The 19893-nt window shown below is 37.1% G+C and overlaps 1 protein-coding gene across 1 annotated transcript in view; it reads left to right on the top strand.

Annotated features, from left to right (window-relative positions):
- Positions 1-19893, top strand: part of PDE10A (phosphodiesterase 10A) — a 310755-nt gene that overhangs the window by 207573 nt on the left and 83289 nt on the right. Inside the window, exons 4-5 of the mRNA XM_032651210.1 lie at positions 13571-13691; positions 14181-14230. Of these exons, the coding sequence (XP_032507101.1) occupies positions 13571-13691; positions 14181-14230 (171 nt within the window). The remainder of the gene's footprint in view (positions 1-13570; positions 13692-14180; positions 14231-19893) is intronic.

Raw genomic sequence — 19893 nt, forward strand, 5'->3', positions numbered from 1 at the left:
TTTTATACCATATCAGTCTTAAAAAGAATTGTTAATTGGTTATCAGAAAACAAATATAACCAAAGAAACAAAATAGGGGAAGAAACAGAAGAGGAGAAATAAAAATTGGAATAGTCAGCACTTTTCTATGAATAAGCAGGCAGTTAACTTCCAGTTATGTGAAACTGAACCAAAGTAGGTTGTTTCACTTGTGTAAAGTTGACCTTAAAAATAAAAGACAGTTATTTTACCAGCAAGGTATGTTTTTTTCAGGAGTAGCAGAGAATTGCAATTTGGGATAAGAATGTTATAGCAAAGACTATAAGCAAGTCCAGACAAAGGATAGGAATGGTCTTTTACAGAGGAAAAGGGGAAGTTTGGAGGGGCTCTTAATAAGCAAGGAGTCCACTGGAGGAAACTGGGAGTTCAGAGTGTAGTGTCTTTTCATTGGCTGAGTTGTGACAGTCTCTTGTTGGCTGGGCTGTGCCTGGGCCGGGTGAAGATTTTCTTTTCTTCTACTGGGTAGTTAAGGTAGTAAGCAGCCTTCTCCCAGTTGGAGATGCAAGATAGTCTCTTCCTGTTTGGGGTCTGCATGAGAGTTCCCCCTTCTGCCCTTAACTGATTCCAATTTAAATAAGGTTTCCTTTATTTATTTTTACATGTCTTAGGGAAGGATACCAGTCAATTATTCTTAAGGACAAAGTTTTTATTATCATTGCTAAATTTCATGAAAGTACAAATCTGTTTATATAATCTTACATCCATCTTTAGTAAGTTTCAAAGACATACTATTAAAATGTGGTTCGCTGTTCAGTAAGTGAAGGTGATATACAAACAGCGAGAGTAGGTAGACACATGGCAGAATTATCTGGAGTAATGTTTCATGTTACCTATACCCCGCCTCCAGTTGATAATCACAGGGCTCGTGTGCTGTGGCCCAAGGACAGAAGTTAGAATGTGTGGAGAAGCAGAGAGAAAGCATGTCTTCTAAAATCTCCCTATATATAATTTACTTTAATCAGGATTTGGCTAAGAGGTGGGGTTTGGACAGTTGAATATGATACTTAGAAACAAGGCCCTAGAGGACAGGCAGGTCACCATCCCATTGATTATCAGCATATCTGTAGGACAGAGAAGCCAGAGCGGGCAGAAATGTAGCATTCCTATCAGGTAAAGTGAAATTCTGGCATTTTGAATTTTAAATATCAAAGAGCGCAACAAGTATTTCTCACCCTGATGGAAAATCACCCACTTTCCCGAAGAATACTGGCTGGAAGCCTGCAAGCAGAGTCTGTGTTTTCCAGATCACACAGGTCAAAATAGCTTCAGGCACTCCAGCTTGAGTTTTGTGGAAACCCAAAAGAAAATGTCTCATAAAGCATGGCATTGTTTGTTTTAGCTAAATTTCATTTCACAGGCTTTGCCACTAGTTATTAACTATAGCCATAGAAACCCGTGTGGAGTATCAGTTCTAAGCACCTCGGTTTCCTGAGAGAACTAGTTGCAAAATATTTCCCTATGTAACTGAATGCATCCATCTGCTATACGAAAATATTTCATTCTATTTACATACTGGAAAACGGTGGTCAAAGATAGTGATTTTTGTTTTCTTGTACTAAGGATGAAACCCATAATCTTAACAATAAATTAAACATACCAATCATCTGTCTATTAAAGTTTGTTCCTGATCAATGATAATAAAATGATATATGAGTGATGTATAGAAGAATACAGATCCTATTAATCATGACGGTGGTGATTAAAAACAATATCAAACCATTATGATAATTCTTTTAAAAAATGGGAACTGAACACATTCTTCTTTCACAAGATTTTAAATTATTACCTGTTTTTTAAGACCATTCTTGGCAACCACAACTCAATTTTAGAATATAGATGTTGAGAAGTATTAACAATGGAGAAACAGTATTAAGCTCTTCGGTCTTAGTAGAGTTTGGTCTTGGCCACAGAACCAAAGGCTAGTTAAAGGCCATTATTTTGTGCACATTTCCTTATTGAATGAAAAACGAAAATAGTAATGATCCAGCCAAAGAGTAGTGCATAAAATCCAGTTTCTCCTAGATCGCAGTTTATTACATTAAAGGTGGCAACAAAGTCATAAATATGTTTCATTTTTGCCATAGATGTTATCACAAGCTGATATTTTCTTGGTTATCACTTTCTCCTCACTGGGATTTAAATTCCGTGAGCCTTAGAGCCTTATCTGATACTTACAATAGTGCTTGACACGTTGGTGAATAAATATTTGCTTAAAAAGACTTATTTATTTACTGACATTCAGAAGTATACCTACTAGGTAAAGCCCTTAGATACATCTTTTGTTTCTCTAACCTTCTCTTTATTCATCTTCTCCTGATAACTTAATTTGTTTTCTATTAGCAGTCTTAAGTGATTTGAATCTATTTTACTTGAGTGATTTGAAACTATTTTATCTTGAGTGATTTGAAACTATTTTATCTCCTGGAGTCATTCTTCCTAAATTAAATTTTTATTATGAAAAGCCCTTTCATCTCATGGACCTTTTTGCCCTAAATTAAATTAATTAATAATAGTCCTTTGAAAACTTCAAGTGTTCTTTAGGAATATTAGTTTTTATTATTTCTGTCCTTGTGTTGAGCTGATGATGTGTTTTCAAAAGAATGCCTCACTCATTTCTAGACTCTCAGCCTGCTTGCTTTCGCCGCTTTTAATGTGAATTTACTGTCTTTCGTGAGTGTAAGCTGTGATCATTCTGTCCTCATGTCCTGCTCGTTGGTCTCCTGCCTTCCTCCTGTTTTCTCCATCCTTTGCAGCTTTTCGTAAGACGCTTCCTCTGAACTAGCGCCACGTGTAGCCTTCCCTCTGCACTCAGTTATGTGGCAGGACAAGCGAGGCAGCTTCCTCTTAGTGTTAGGATAGGCTCAGGATGAATATCTACTAATCCCTTGCTTGCTGTTGAGGACTTTTAAACTTTTAAAATAAGCATTTGCAAAAGGGTCAGTAGCACCCTCTTTCCTAGCCCTGTTCTCTTTTTCTCCCACGATGCCTTTGAGGCCACAGGTTTTCTTAACTGTTCATTGCAATTGCTCATCCTTAGTTAGAATTCTTCTGCCTGTGGTGTTTGTGTGAAGTAAATGACCTATATTTATACTTTACTTTCCTCTAAAATACTCAAATCATTTTGATAACTTGATCTTTAATATATAACATTGAAAAATGTTTGCCACTTTCTTGTCAAGTTGAACATGCATTTACTTTTTGACCCAGGAATATCCCTGTCATGTATTTGCCTAGTATAATTTTGTTTCAGTTTTTTTCTGAGAATTAAGTATTACTTTTTAAAAAATTTATTTTTTATTGAAGTATAGTTGCTATGCAATATTATATAAGTTACAGGTATACAGTTTAGTGATTAACAATTTTTAAAGGTGATACTTCATTTATAGTTATTATAAAATATTGGCTATATTCTCCATGTTGTACAACATATTCTTGTAGCTTATTTTATATGTAATATAATAGCTTGTACCTCTTAATCCTCTAGCCCTGTATTGCCCTTCCCCACTTCCCTCTCCCCACTGGTGACCGTTAATTTAGACTCTATATCTGTGAGTCTGCTTCTTTTTCATTTTATTCACTAGTTGTATCTTTTATATTCCACATATGATATCATACAGTATTTGTCTTTCTATTTCTCATTTCACTTAACATAATGCTCTCCAAGTCCATCCATGTTGCTGCAAATGGGAAAATTTACTTCTTTTTTATGGCTGAGTAGTACTCCGTTGTATATATATAACACATCTTCTTTATCCATTCATCTGTTGATGGACACTTAGGTTGCTTCAATATCTTGGCAATTGTAAATAATGCTGCTATGAACATTGGGGTACATGTATCTTTTTGAATTAGTGTTCTTGAGTTTTTTTGATATATACCCAGGAAAGGAATTGCTGGGTCATAAGGTAGTTTTATTTTTAGCTTTTTGAGAAACCTCCATACTGTTTTCCGCAGTGGCTGCACCAATTTCCATTCCCACCAGCAGTGCACAAGTGTTCGCTTTTCAACAACATTTGTTATTTGTGATTTTTGATGATAGCCATTCTGATAAGTGTGAGGTAATACCTCACTGTGGTTTTGATTTGCATTTTCCTGATGATTAGTGATGTTGAGCATCTTTTCATGTGCCTCTTGGCCATCTGCATTTCCTCTTTAGAAAAGTGTCTATTCACTTCTTCTGCCCACTTTTTAATCAGTTGTTTTTTTTCATGTTGAGTTGTATGAGCTGTTTTTTTCATGTTGAGTTGTATGAGCTGTTTATGTATGTTGGATGTTAACCCCTTATCAGTCATATCATATCATATCATATCTTCTCCCATTCAGTAAGTTGTCTTTTTGTTTTGTCAGTGATATCCTTTGCTGTGCAAAGGCTTTTAAGTTTAATTAGGTCCCATTTATTTATTTTTGCCTTTGTTTCCTTTGCTCTAAGAGATCCAAAAAATATTGCTGTGATTTATGTCAGAGTGTTCTGCCTATGTTTTCCTCTAGGCGTTTTCTGGTATCTGGTCTTACATTTAGGTCTTTAATCCATTTTGAGTTTATTTTTGTGTATAGTGTTAGAGAATGTTCTGATTTCATCCGTTTACATGTAGCTGTCCAGTTTTCCCGACACCACATACTGAAGAGACTGTCTTTGCTCCATTGTATATTCTTGCCTCCTTTGTCATAGATTAATTACCCATATAAGTGTGGGTTCATTTCTGGGCTCTCTATTCTGTTTCATTGATCTTTGTGTCTGTTTTTGTGCCAGTATCATACTGTTTTGATTACTGTGGCTTTGTAGTGTAGTCTGAAGTGGGGAAGCATTACTCCTCCAGCCCTGTTCTTTTTCTCAAGATTGTTTTGTCTATTCGAGGTCTTTTGTGTTTCCATACAAATTTTTAAACTATTTGTTCTAGTTCTGTGAAAAATGCCATTGGTGTTTTGATAGGGATTGCACTGTATCTGTCGATTGCCTTGGGACGTATGTCATTTTAACATTATTGATTCTTCCAATCCAAGAACACTGTTTATCTTTCCAAATGTCTGTGTCTTCTTAAATTTCTTTCATCAGTGTCTTATAGTTTTCCAAGTACAGGTCTTTTGCCTTCTTAGATAGGTTTATTCCTAGGTATTTTATTCTTTTTGATATGGTGGTAAATGAGATTTTTTCCTTAATTTCTCTTTCTGATAGTTCACTGTTAGTGTATAGAAATGCAACAGACTTCTGTATGTTAATTTTGTATCCTGCAACTTTACCAAATTCATCGATGAGCTCTAGTACTTTTCTGATGGTGTCTTTAGGGTTTTCTATGTATAGTATCATGTCATCTGCAAACAGTGACAGTTTTCCTTTTTCCTTTTCAATTTGTATTCCTTTTATTTCTTTTTCTTCTCTGACTGCTGTGGTTAGGACTTCCAAAAGCATGTTGAATAAAAGTGGCGAGAGTGAACATCCTTGTCTTGTTCCTGATCTTAGAGGAAATGCTTTCAGCTTTTCATCATTGAGTATGATGTTAGCTGTTGGTTTGTTACATGTGGCCTTTATTCTAATATAATTGAAAAACTGTGTTCACAAAATGACTTCTGCAACAATGTTCATAACAGCTTTATTCCCAATATTCCAAAGCTGGAAACAAAAACATCCCAGATATCCAACAATAGTAGAACAGATAAACAATTTGTGGTATATTTATACCACAGATGCTACCAGAAATAGAAAGGAACAAGCTACCGGAACACACACCAACATGGATGAATATCAATAATACTATGTTGAACAAATAAAGCAAGGTTCAAAATAGTTCATGTTGTGTGATTCCATTCCCATAAAATTCTTAAAACAGGCACCACTCTAGTGGGAAAATGGTTAATTAAGAAGGACCATGGGAGGGACTTTATAGAAAGATGAAATGTTCTATACCTTTATTATTATTGCTGAAATGTTTATTATTTATTTTAAAAATTACATTTATTTTAAAAATTATTTTCCTTTTCTTTTTTTGACAAATAATAATTGTATATGTCTAAAGTATACAGGGTGATGATTTGATATATGTTGTAACATGATTACCACAATAAAGTTAATTAATACAGTCATCACTCACATAGTTACCTTTTTCTTTTTTTGTGTGTGGTGAGAATGCTGAAGATCTACTCTTAGCATATTTCAGATATGCAATACAGTATTCAGGTCTTACATTTAAGTCTTTATTTCTAGTTGATTTTTGTGTATGGCATATGATAAGGGTCCAATTTCATTCTCTTGTATGTGAATATCCAGTTTTCCAATCAACATTTACTGAAGTGACTATCCTTTCAATGCCGTGTATTCTTGTTGCCCTTGTTAAAGAGTAGTTGACCTCATATGCATGGGTTTATTTCTGGGCTGTCTATTCTGTTCCATTTGGTAAGTGTCTGTTTTTATGACAGTACCATACTGTTTTGATTACTATAGCTTTATAATATAGTTTGAAGCCAGGACGTGTGATGCTTCCACCTTTTCTCTTCTTTCTCAAGATTGCTTTTGCTATTCAGGGCCTCTTATGGTTCCATACAATCTTAGGATTTTTTATTCTATTTCTAGGAAAAATGCCACTGGAATTTTGATAAGGATTGCATTGAATCTGTAGATCACTTTGGATACCACTGACATTTTAACAATATTAATTCTTCAAATTCATGAGTATGGGGGTATCTTTTCATTTATTTGTGCTTTCTTGTATTTCATTCATCAATGTTTTATAATTTTTAGCATACAGATCTTTTACCACCTTGGTTAAATTTATTCTTAAGTATTTTATTCTTTTTCATACTATTGTAAATGAGATTGTTATTTTAATTGCTTTTTCAGATAGTCTGTGAATAGAAATGCAACTAAGTCCTGTATGGTGATTTCGTGTGTCTTAATTAGTGTATATGTTACAAGAATGTATCTGTTTGTCAAAACTTAATGAATTGTACATTTCATTTTTGTATATTTTAGTATTTCTTACATTTACCTAAAAATCTAAAACATATTGACAACTAGTTAGTAGGTTTGCTATTTTCAGTGACATGGCTTAACAATTCCGAAACTACTTCCGTATGTTCTAGGCTTGAGAAAATATGTAAATGTGTTATAGTCATTGTCAGTAAGATATTTCATTGTTGGGTGAGGAATTACAGATATAGAAATGGGGAATATTAGAATGTGTGCACTGTGGTGTTTGGTTGAAATTGAAAGTATCAGTAAGAACTCATAGTTTTTAATCTTTTACTCTACATGTATTTATAAATAAATAAGTAAAGAATTACATATTTGTATATATGTATATATATATTTACATAAGGCCCTCTCATATATATATATTATATTTGTGTTGATAAGAAGCCTAGAAGCAATGGCAACAGTGGGCACATATAGCTCCAGCTCTTAGATTTTAAATGTCATTTGCCACTAAAAGGATCTAGGACTTCTTTTAAGAAACGGAAATGGCTGGTTCAAGTGCTAGCAAAATATTTGATGAGAAAGTAAGAAAGTCTTGAAAGCATCATGAAAATTTGTCAAAAGGGCGTAGGAGATATCTTAAAGGGCTTCCCATTGGTCAAATCTGGGACAATTTGAGCATTAAAATGCATGTATAACAGTATTAATTAATATTAATTACACATGTTGAATAAAATAAGCATCTGTGAGTCCAGGCTCATGTAAATGAATGAATGAGGGAAAACAGAAAGCTCTTCTTCCCAGTAGAATGCCAAATAGCAAATGTAGGATGGTTGATAGTATTCTAGCTTCATCACCTCATTGTATTGTTGCCAAAAACACAGAACCTGAATCTAATCTTGAGAAAATATCAGACAAATCAAAATTGGCCCATATTCTTCAAAAACATCAAGTTCAAGAAAGGCTTGAACACAGAAACACTGTGGAATTGTTCCACATTAAAGTATACCAAAAAGACACGACAACTAGATGCCATATATGATCTGGAGTTCAAACCTGGACCACTGAGCGGGGGATAATTATAAAGACATTATTGGGACAAGGTATGAAATTTGAATGTGAATTTTTTAAATTTTAATTTAATTAATTAATTTTTTATACAGCAGGTTCTTATTAGTCATCTATGTTATACATATTAGTGTATACACGTCAATCCAAATCTCCCAGTTCATCCCACCGCCCCCCCAATTTCCCCCCTTGGTGTCCACATGTTTGTTCTCTATGAATGTGAATTTTTAATTAGCTAATATTGTTGTAGCAATGTTAATTTTTCTGATTATGATAACTGCATTGTAACTATGTCTCTCACGTTCAGTGTACAAATTCAGTGTATTCTCTTAATATTCTTTTTCTTAGGAAATATATACTGAAGGTTTGGGTAAAAGGAGCATACCAACTTGTTCTCAAATATTCAGAAAAAAATATTTATTACTGTTGTGTGTATATATGTGTGTGTGTATAGATAGATAGAAAAGACGGAGCAAGAGAGAGAAAGAAGAAGGAGAAAAAGAAGGAGGAGAAGGAGAAGGAAGGAGGGAGGAAGGAAGGAAGGGAAAGAATTTACCAAGAGGATAAGGCAAATATGACAAAATGTAAAGAATTGTTGGTATGCAGGAGTTTCGTGTACTAGTCTTATAGTTTTCTGTAGGTTTGAAATTACATCAAAACAAAAAGTTATTTTTTTTAAAAAAAAGGTAAATTTAAAAAAGGAACAGGAAAAATCTAAAGAATGATGATGAGACGATATTATTCAAACATTGAGCTTCATACTGGAAACTAAGAGCTCATTTTGCATGCTTTTAAGTACTTATCCAGCTTAACCCCCATGTCACTCTGTTTTCTAGTGTGTTTGTTGCAGTGCTTTGAGATATGTCAGTAACCCCTCACGGAGTCATGGGCTCCTGGCGCCAGCAGGCGTCACAGACTTCATCTTGTTCTCTCTCCCATTCCATTCTTGAATTGCCTCTAAACTCTTCCAATCTGTGTTTCAACACCTAATTCACTTTAGCAAGTCTGAGGACATTTACTCTTCTGGTGAGACCAGGTCTCAGCTTTCTTTCTGAACCAAGAGTTAATACTTCTCCATTCATTACCACTGTGTCTCATAAAATACTGTTTCCCTCTGGGTGAAAGAGTGGCCGTTCCCCTGCTTCCCAAACTGTGTTCCAAATGCCGTTAGGCACCACAACAAACCCACAGGGATGATTCAGGACATACTAATGGGATTTAGGACATCCCATTGTTTCATGGGAAACAAAACCGTCTGTCAGAGCTTGCTGGAGCTCACAGTTTCAGTAGTAACCTGACGTAGTTCCCAGTTTTAATGTTAGGTCACTACAGTCCTGTCAATGAAGTCATATCTCTGCAAATCCATTGTTTTAGTGGTTGCTCTAATGAAAAGCAAGTACTGCATGGAAACCAGCGTGGAACAGAAAATGAGGTTGGCCATGTCCAGTTTGATTCTAAGGTTTATACCGCCCAACTCATTGTACCTTAGAGTTCTAACTCATCTTGATTGAGGAATGTCTCAGTGATACTCAGTATATACTTTATATGGGTTCTTTTAATAAAGGCAGTGGTGAAAGGACTTTGTGAAGTTAAAAATGCTGTGCAAACACAAGTTCTTAACAACTTCATTAATATACTATTGTAATTTTCTATTAGTCAAGATATAGAATTGAAAGTTTATTCAACTGAATGGAATCGATCCCTTAGTAAACTTTCTTCATCATGTTGTTTCCGTAAGAGAAGTACATTTTTGGATGTTCATCTCCACTTGTTGCGTCTTCCTTCCCTCTCGTGTTAGGGCTCATGACCAGCAAGATGGCCATAAGGCTAAGAACCAAATAATAATTATTCCTGTTATTCACATTTATACATAATTTAAAATTTTCAATGTTTTATGGTTTGAATGATCCACTAACTATGGAGGTACATCTTTAATATTTTAGAGGTAATATTACATTTGTATAGTTTAGTAATCATAATTAAACATTTTTCTCTTATGAGATTTATGCAATTGTCATTGCTTATCAAAGCAGACAGGGTGTACTAACCCATCTGTTAGATTCAAGATTAGAATTTGAAGTTTAATATAAACAACAACAAAATGGAGGTCATAGATCATCACAGAAGGTTACTGTTGAAAGGTATTTTAAAGACAATATATTTCGATCTTCTTGTTACACAAAAGAAAAAAATGAAGCCCAGAGACTTGACAGGAAATCTCATGATAAACTGTCCATAACCCCAATGGCTTCTTGTTCTCACTTGTGTGTGACAACCCATTTCCTGTCCAAAAGAGATGGAGGACAGCTGGTCATTAATGTCAGCACTGCATTCTGGTCATTTTAAAGGGCCTATTGTCAGAATTACATTGTCAGAGAAAAGGGTCAGTCTGTATATCATTTTTATAGGGACTCCTCTATTGAGTGACTAAACACCCACCTTAAAACTAGCTAAAGTATCCCTTCCCCACTAAAAAGAGGGTATATTCGAAGAATGGATTGATTCATGAAAAAGAAATGCCTAGGGATAGAATTTTAGGCTTGAAGGCTTTTGCATGGCTGGGTCTAGGGGTTCAAAGTCTGTCATTAAGACTCAGTCTCTATCTCTTGGCTTCAGTCTCAGATAAGCTCTTTCCCAGGACTTTGGGGTGGGGGGGTTATAGAATGAGTGGTTCTGATGAGCGGTAAGGAAGAAAGGGTATATTAGAGTAGAATATTTTCTCTGGAGTTCTTCAAAACTTGGAATAGCTCAAATAGGATCCTTTTACAGATGATAAGAAACAACAAAAGCTTTTGCGACCCCATACAACGCTGTCAGGTTTTGTAGGCATCGGAATTTCAAGTGTTCTTGATTCTTACGCACGTTTTCACTATCACTCTGCTGATTTCCCGTTCGCCCAGTGCACAGTTACCCAGCTTAAAGACAGCAGACCCCTTTGGGGAATGTAGGAAGAAGCACTGTGAAGTTGGGGCTGTGAATCAGAATCCTTCCTCGAGGGGACCTGGTCTCCCCTGGCTTTATTCAGGAAGTTCTGTGAAGTGGCTCAAGTCTGGAATTCACTGAGGTACCTGACTTCCTGCTGTGGTAATTAAGTCAGATTTTTGTTCGCTTAACCCAGAACTTCTCTCTCCAGACAAATGAAAAAATAGTAGGTCGCCCTATCTATTTCAGTTCCAGGAACACTGATCGAGTGCTTGATCCAATGTCAAAGAGCTCTGCTGGCCAGGTCATTCTGGTAGCAGCTTCAGTTTTGTCCATTTTGCTAACAATACCTTACCTCTGGAGATTATGTGCTGCCTCTTGTCCCCTCGACGCCAAGATCCCATCTTCTCAGTGAAGCAGGGGACCCTGTTGGAGGGCGGTGGTGCCCCTAGTCATCCGAGGCCCACACCGCAGAGCTCTTCACACAGGCCAGGCGGGTGTGGCCTCGGGGTGCATTTTTCGTGGCCTTGATGAAGGGAGTGCCCGTGGAACATAGCTAGGGGATGGGTAAACAGGTCGTACAGGACAAATCCACTCTAGCATTCCAGTGTTGCCAAGGTTGGAATATATACCAGGGAAGTTCTGGTTTTCAGCTTCATTTTATGTCAGCCATAGCCATTTTGGGGAATAGGTTTTAGCCAAGCAAGCACTGGCGCACTGAAGCCAGTACTTCTGCTTTTTGCACCCATATGAAAAACTTGCCTGGTCCACCATCATCTTTATTCTAGCGTGTTCCAGCACCTGCGAGTAGCTCCAGCCTATTCTGTTCTCCTTTGTTTCCGAGGTTTCTATACATCAGCTAAATCTAATCCATTCCCTTTGGTGTGTACTCATCTCTTAACAAGTCATCCTTGATACTTAAATCTAATCCATTCCCTTTGGTGTGTATTCATCTCTTGACAAGTCATCCTTGATACTTGATTTTCTGGGGCCTGCTGGAACTTGAGTCTGTTAATAGGGCAGAAGCCAAGAGAGGTGGTGGATGATGGGCAGACTTCAGCCCTTACGGGTTCTAAGTTTCATTGGAGTCTGTCCCCATATCTCATGTCACTGAACCTTCCCTTCCCTGACCATCCTATTTAAAAGGTAGCCCTCTCCCTCCAAAGGCATTTACTGTCAGCCGTCCCAGCTCTCCTTTCTGCACCGTGACCACTGCCTTCCTTCACACCGTGTAGATTACTTCTTCTCTAACAACGGGAATGTAAGTTCCTTGAGGACTGGAACTTTATTTTGTTCATGCTCTAGCGTTTTTTGTTTCTAGAAGTGTTCCTACGTATAGTAGGTTGTCAGGATTGGCTGCGCATGTCTGTGGAATGATTGACTGATTGGTTCAGCCATTCTTTATTCATTTCACAGGTGTTCAACAGTAACAGCAAGCAATAGGCCTGCTGAGAGGGAGAGAGAGAGAGAGAGAGAGAGAGACAGAGAGAGAGAGAGAGACAGAGAGAGAGAGAGAGGGTGAGAGAGAGAGAGAGACAGACAGAGAGAGAGAGAGAGACAGACAGAGAGAGAGAGAGAGAGAGAGGGAGAGAGGGCGAGAGAGAGACAGAGAGACAGAGAGAGAGACAGAGAGAGAGAGGGTGAGAGAGAGAGACAGAGACAGAGACAGAGAGAGAGAGAGAGGGAGAGAGGGAGAGAGAGAGAGAGAGGGTGAGAGAGAGAGACAGAGACAGAGACAAAGACAGAGAGAGGGAGAGAGGGAGAGAGAGAGAGAGAGAGAGAGAGAGAGAGAGAGAGAGAGGTGGCTAGACGGATTCCGAGGCAGAAAATAACCACACCTTGCAGTGCGAAGGCCACGCTGGGAGGAGGCTGTTGTTCTAAGTACAGTGGGAAAAACCCCAAGAGTGTTTTGAGCCACAGAATTTTATTTTATTTTAAAGTTCGCCATGGTTGATGTTAGGAGAAGAGGCTTAAGAAGGCAAGCTGTGTAGCAGGGAAGCTCACTAGAAGACTGTTTTCAGCCCTTTGAAGAAGACACAGTGCTGGTTATAGCAGTTTCGCTTCCACCTTCTTCCCAGACCTTTGTCCACCTGCTGTTGTTCCTGCACGGCGGTGCAGCCTAGGGCCACGGGCTTGCAGCGGGGCTGCTGCTACTACGGCAGCGGCTCCTGATCTCGTTCTAGTGGCAGAGTTGAGGTCAGACTAGAGTGGTCACCACGTGGACCCAAGTGAGTGGAGAGTAATAAACTGTGTTTCACCCGGTGCGATGCACGGGGGGACTTTTCTAGCATATTAGGATGTTTCATTCAGTTAGCAAACTTTTGAATGTTTTTACTGATCTAGTTGCCTGATACATCATATATCAATATAAAACTTCAGAAACAAAATTGTAATTTGTAACATTCGATGTTTTAACATAAATAAGCATGCCTGGAGTCTATAGATAATTCTGAGTAAGTTGTAGCAATTTTAATTTTCAATCTGTGTTTATAGTAGATCATAATATTTAAATCACGCTCTATAAAAGCATAATGAATAGCTATTAACATAAAGCCATATATATTAATAGTATGTTTTACAAACTAAGGAATTTTTATTTTATTATCTTTAATTATGTCTTTTTTTAATTCATAGTATCAAGATACAAATATGCAGGGAGTTGTATACGAACTAAACAGCTATATAGAACAACGGTTGGATACAGGAGGAGACAACCAACTACTCCTCTATGAATTGAGTAGCATCATTAAAATTGGTAAGAAACGTTTTATATTCCTCCTAGTAGAAAAATTAAACCGAAGATAAAGTTAAATTATGTTCTCTTCACTGATGAGATGTAAGCATATGTACATCGTTCTTTCCGGTTGATGCCTATATTATTGGTTATCCAGTATTATGAATATCACTTTGTCTAGTTTTAAATACTTTAAAAATTAAATGTAAGTCTCAAATTTTAAAAATATTTTCTAATAGTTCTGATATTCACATTTTGACAGATGTATTATTACATAGTACATTGCTGTATGCATTTGAGGGTGTCACATCTTAAAAATTGCAATAGCTAATATTCTAATTATGTGATTCAGTAAAGCCATAAATTATTTTGTTCAGTTTACTGCATGACCGTTAATTTTGCTAACAAATCCATTCAAAAGACTCGTATTTGAGGTCTCACCTTAGAGAATTCACGCGTGTTATATTCTTCCATTGAGATTAGTTTCTTCCTTTTTTATTACTTTGGCAGCCACAAAAGCTGATGGATTTGCATTGTATTTCCTTGGAGAGTGTAATAATGTAAGTATCTAAATTTAGATACAGGTGCTGTAGATAAGAGAATGTTATAAGCTTCTTTAAAAAGATAAACTATTATGTTACAAACAACTTAATAGATGTGTCACAGTTAAGTACCTTAAAGCTCATTTTGTATTTTGTTTCTATATGTGGTTATTACCAGTTGGGAATTTTGCCAACATGGTGACATTTAGGCATAAAATCATATATTTGTTATCGTTTTGGTTTTGGTTTGTGGTATCCTATTTTCTGAATGGCATATCTAGACTTACTGTTTGGTATAGAAGTTCTTTCATCACTGTGGGCTGGGATGTCAGGGACAGTCTATGCCCTTTTTTCACACACAATCCACAGTAGAAGAAAACGAGAGCAGAAGTTTTATGTGAATATTTTAGATAGTTTTTAAATGACTCTCAAAGTGCAGGGATGGAGTTGCTAGGTATAGATTCCTGAGCTGTGGTGGCCGTGGCTCAGACTGTTTGGTGGCATGGGGCAGCCCAGGGGTGCCTGGTCCAGTCTTTGGTGCGCCAGGCAGACCCTGTGTTGTGTTTCTGGTTTGACTCACTGCAAGCACAGTCCACTGTCAAGTGCAGCTTGCATAGGCACTTTCAAAAGTATTTCGAGGCATTCCATTACTGGCACTTGAGTTTTATTATGGTATCAACACATATGTAACATTTTAGAAAAATGTTCTGAACCAATAACACCTATATTCATAGCCGAAATATATAAGACTCCGTTACAAGGTTATTTTGCAAACTTTTACTGTGTATTTCTTGTGCGTTTGGTATTGTTATTTGAGATTTGGGATGTATTTTTGCAATGTGATATTTGTTTTTGTGAGTAATCAAAACTCACAAAATATATAGTATAATATTTATATAATATTTATATTATATAAAATGTTAGTAGGAATAGAGCACAGCAGTAGTTGCACAAAAAGTATTTATTGGCTGAACGACTTAGCTCATAACTGATCCTCTCCATTTGCACGGTCCTCGTTTCCCCTTGCATTGTGATAATCTATGTTACAAGATTAAAAGCTCTTTAGGACAAGGACCTTTCCTTATTCATTTCTGTATTCACCTAGCATCTCTCCTAGTGCCTTTCGCATAAACAGTCAACAAGAGGGTTTAGTAAATTGAATTATGCACAATTACTCCCACTTGTAAATACTTTATGTTTTACATACCAGTAGTATTTTAGAATGGCTAAGCTACTAAAATAGCAAACAGATCTCTTTCCTCTTCATTCCAAAAATTTGTTTCTAAAATTTGAGATTTTTACTTAAAAATCAAAACTTCCTTTCAGAAAATTATTATATAATTTGCCATAATTTTTATGATTTCTGGTATGTTTATTATCATGTAACTGTGATAGTCCACATCTCATTACTCCTTCCCCAACATCTCCAGACAACCCACAGGGGTTGGCCATGGCAGCCGTGTTTGTTTCATGTGACCCCTGACCTTCAATCACAGCTCTCTGTGACCCAAACGGGGACCAGTCAGATTCTCTACTGAAACCTGGATCGTGGACTCAGCATTCTAGCTGTTTACCTGAAAAGAAATGATATGAACCCTAAGCCGAGGCTGCCACGGTGGGTCGGCCCTCTTCTGCTCCACGTGAAAGAGAATGGGGAGAACGGGGAGACCTTGTGTGCAGAGGTCGAAAAGCGGCGGGCGCCTCGAGGCCTGGGTCTGCAGTGTGGGCACCTCCAACGGTGCTTGGCTCTTGGAGCCTGGATTTAGATTCCCAAACCCCATGCTGTTAATCACTTGGCTATAATTTTCACTTCATTGTTTGCATACTTCTGCGTGATTATGATTTAGAAAACGCTTTTGTATCTATAAAATCCAAAATGTAGTTCTCTGTGTATCAATTCTAATTCTTTCACTTTTACTTATCATTCCCTTTTGTAGCTTAATTGAGGGGGGATGCCAAGTCTTTTCAGGCTTTAGTGGGCTTATTCTAAACCCCTCAGGTCAGTTAATATACTCTATGTGGTTCTCTCTAGGGTCATTACTCCTTTCTCTGCCGCATCTCAGGGGCCAAGTGTATCCTGTTTAACCGTATAACCCTAGGAGCAGCAGGGTACATAGCAAAACTGTAGCTTTTTCTGACCTTCCTAAGTCAAATTCCACTCTGCTATGCTTTCTTTTTTATTTTTTGTGGAACACGGGCCCGCGGGCCTGTCACTGCTGTGGTCTCTCCCGTTGCGGAGCACAGGCTCTGGACGCACAGGCTCAGCGGCCATGGCTCACGGGTCCAGCCGCTCCGCGGCATGTGGGATCTTCCCGGACCGGGGCACGAACCCGTGTCCCCTGCATCGGCAGGCGGACTCTCAACCACTGCGCCACCAGGGCAGCCCCTGCTATGCTTTCTTAATGTCATATACTTCTCCGTCATAGAATTTAGCTGAACCTGTAATTACATATTTATCTGTGATTTGTTCGATTATTTGCTTATCTGGCTTTCTCACTAGAATATAAGCCTCACGAAAGCAGAGACCTTGTCTCCCTGGGAGGATAATTTTAGGGGATAATGGCTGTGTTCTGTTCACTGTATTTTTCCTTTTATGCATTCCACATAGGTAGTGAGGCCCTCGTTACTTCCTTAACCCAGTGGTTTCTCTGGATAGGAAGAAGACATACTGTCTGAAGTCTGAAGTTCACTGAGGTGTTTCTTTAGATATATCTACCTAATTACCAGTTTCTTTGCTCTTCATTTCTTCTTATATCTCAGGTCTGACATTTGGAATCAGTTTTTTTCTGTCTCGGAGAACTTCCCTGAGCGAGAATCTGCTGATTTGAAAGAAACTCTCTCATTTTTGTGTGTCTGAATATATCTTTCTTTCACTGCTTTCTTGAAAGATATTTTTGCTGGATGGAGAATTCAGGTTGATAAATATTATCCCTCCATATATTGACTATAATTAGTTACATTTTGGTGGTTTTTAGATTTGTCTCAGTCCTTCATTTTTCTTTGTCCCCTGGACATATTTTCAAGTTTATCTTTTATTTCTTGAAATATGACTAACTATACCTCTCTTGTATTGTTTCATATTCTTTCTGAAATTAGTTTCTTGGCTTTTGTTTCATCTGCCTTTCATCGATGGTGACTTATATGCTCATGCCTTTTATTTATTAACCATAAATCATATTCCTTTGGCCCTTTTAAATGGATATTCTTGAGGCTATTGAAGTTCCTTTCCTGTTATATTTCTAGAGATTGGATATGTATTTGTTTTTGTCAATCACCTAAGGCAGTATCAATTCAGGACAATTTTAATCGAATTATCTAGTTGAGATTTTTTTTCAGACTACTGAGTGGTATAGATTCAAGCCTCAAATCCACATGATGTGCAGTTATTATTTTTCAGAGGAGATTTTTATTTTCCCTCCAGCAATAAATCCAAGATAATCTGGTTTCCTTGTAATCCCCTTGCAGCTGTAAGTATATTCACCCTTCAAACTAAGATGAGCCCATAGCCCTTTGCTGGTCCCGGCCCCATCCATGCAGCTGAAAATCCACATATAACTTTACAGTCGGCCCTCAGTATCCACGGGTCCACATCTGCAGACTCAAATCAGCCGCAGATGTGACCACGGCATTTATTGAAATAAATTAATGGATCCACACAGTTCAAACCCATGTTGTTCAAGCGTCAACTCTATATCTAGGCTTTAGTTGATGCTCTCAAGAAAAAGACAGTTTGGGATTTGCTTACCTGACAGGGTTCCTTTATCTGCTTCCTTTTAGATTTCTGTGGATTCCTCCATTCTTCTCAGCCCAGCGATGCATTATAAAATATTTGTGAAATATACTTTATCCAGCTTTTAAATAATTTTAAAATTGTTTTTTTTCAGGCATGTCAAATTATCTAATCTGCCATATTGCTTGCAACAGATGTTGACATACTTCTAAAATGTAAGCTAACCATATTAAATAAAATAAAACATTTTTTTAACAATGAGCAGATACATGTATATTTTCTTATATTTCTTCCTTTGTACGTGAAAGGTAGCATATTATAGATTTATCAATGTTTTTAAAAATTGTCTCTGGATTTTGAATCGTAGTTAGAAAGTGTTTCTTAATAACTCACTTTCAAAACAAAATATATATACTTTAGTGACAAAATTATAATAATGCAACCCAAATGGACTGAGATAAAATTTTTAGTCTATATGAATAAATACCAAGGATTAAGACAGACATGGCAGGGACTATAACATTCTTATACTTATAAAAGTATTAATTTCTTTTTTCGTAAATGAGAATCAGTAGAAAAAATTTAATTTCTGAAATTGATGCATTGAGGAATATAATTTAAATAATATTTAAATACATCAAAAGTTATACTAGGAGAATTTAAAAGACACATTCATATTACCAGAGAGGAAAAATTTAAAGAAAACATAGAAAGTTTAGGAGATGATAGAAAACAACCTAAGTGGTATTAAAGCACTAACAATAAAGCATAAAATATGATTATCACAATCATTTTGAAGATAATAAAACAATAGAGTGAAAATGACAAATTATGAGAGGATACTTACATTAATAAATGTGAAAATCTGGATAAAATGGACAGTTTTTGAGGAAAATATAAATTGCTCCATTTAATGCAAATGATGATAGAAAACTAATAGACCAGTAAATGGAAGAAATTGAAAGCAGTGTTGAAATAATGTGTTTTAAAAAGCTGGTAGGACATTTATTTAACACTGTTTCTTGAGCCCCAGCCTTGGTCAGGCAGTCGCTAGCCGTGGGGCACATTGATGAACCAGAATAGTTTCCTGTACTTCTGTACTCACACTCCACTGGGGACAGCCCTTCGGGAGAGAGAATTCCTGTGCTGTCTACACTGTCTCAGAGCTTGGGAAGAGAAGGCAGGTTTCCCAGTTAGCAGCTTAGTTTTCCAAAGAATTTTGATTCTGGAGTTGGATTGTGTGAGTTCCAATTCACCACTTTGGGACTTCGACAAGAGTCTTAAACTTTCTAAGTCTGAATTTAACCTCCATTGGTTAAACGTTACATCATGCATGTTATTTAACAGACCATTTCAGACACCTGCCAGGTACCCAAAACTGTGCTAAATTGCCGAGCATACAAAGATAAATAAAACATCATTCCTGTCCTCAAAGAATGTACAACCAGTAGGAGAAATCAAGAAATCCACAGTTAATCACAGCACCGGACCTTACGTGCGAACAGAGAGGAGCCAAGGTGTTGATGGGGCTGGCAGGGGTGCTGGGGTTGGTGACACTGAAAAGAGCTTGGATGATGAGCCCTCTGGTGGAGCAGGGCTTAGGAGGCCTCTTCCTTAATAGACAAGAAGGGACAGTAAAGGAAGAAGCAATTTGTGAGAAATCTGGAGCTGGGAAAGGAAGCCTTTTGTGTTCTGACCAGTACCAGTGTCTGACACATAACATATACAAGGTACTCTTGAAATGTTTGTTGGGCAAAACTGATTTTTCCATGATTAAGATTTTGCTTAATTCACTTTTTAATGTTTCTACAGGTTTTCTCTTTCACACCTAGTCACATACTCCACTTACTATGTAACATTTTTTATAATGTCATTACTATAGTTTTTCTTGTGTTGCCTGTAATTAGTGGTTTGTGAAAGCTGGAAACCTAGTGATCTCTAATTATACGTC

Source organism: Phocoena sinus, chromosome 12 (genome assembly GCF_008692025.1).
Source record: "Phocoena sinus isolate mPhoSin1 chromosome 12, mPhoSin1.pri, whole genome shotgun sequence".
Taxonomy (NCBI): domain Eukaryota; kingdom Metazoa; phylum Chordata; class Mammalia; order Artiodactyla; family Phocoenidae; genus Phocoena; species Phocoena sinus.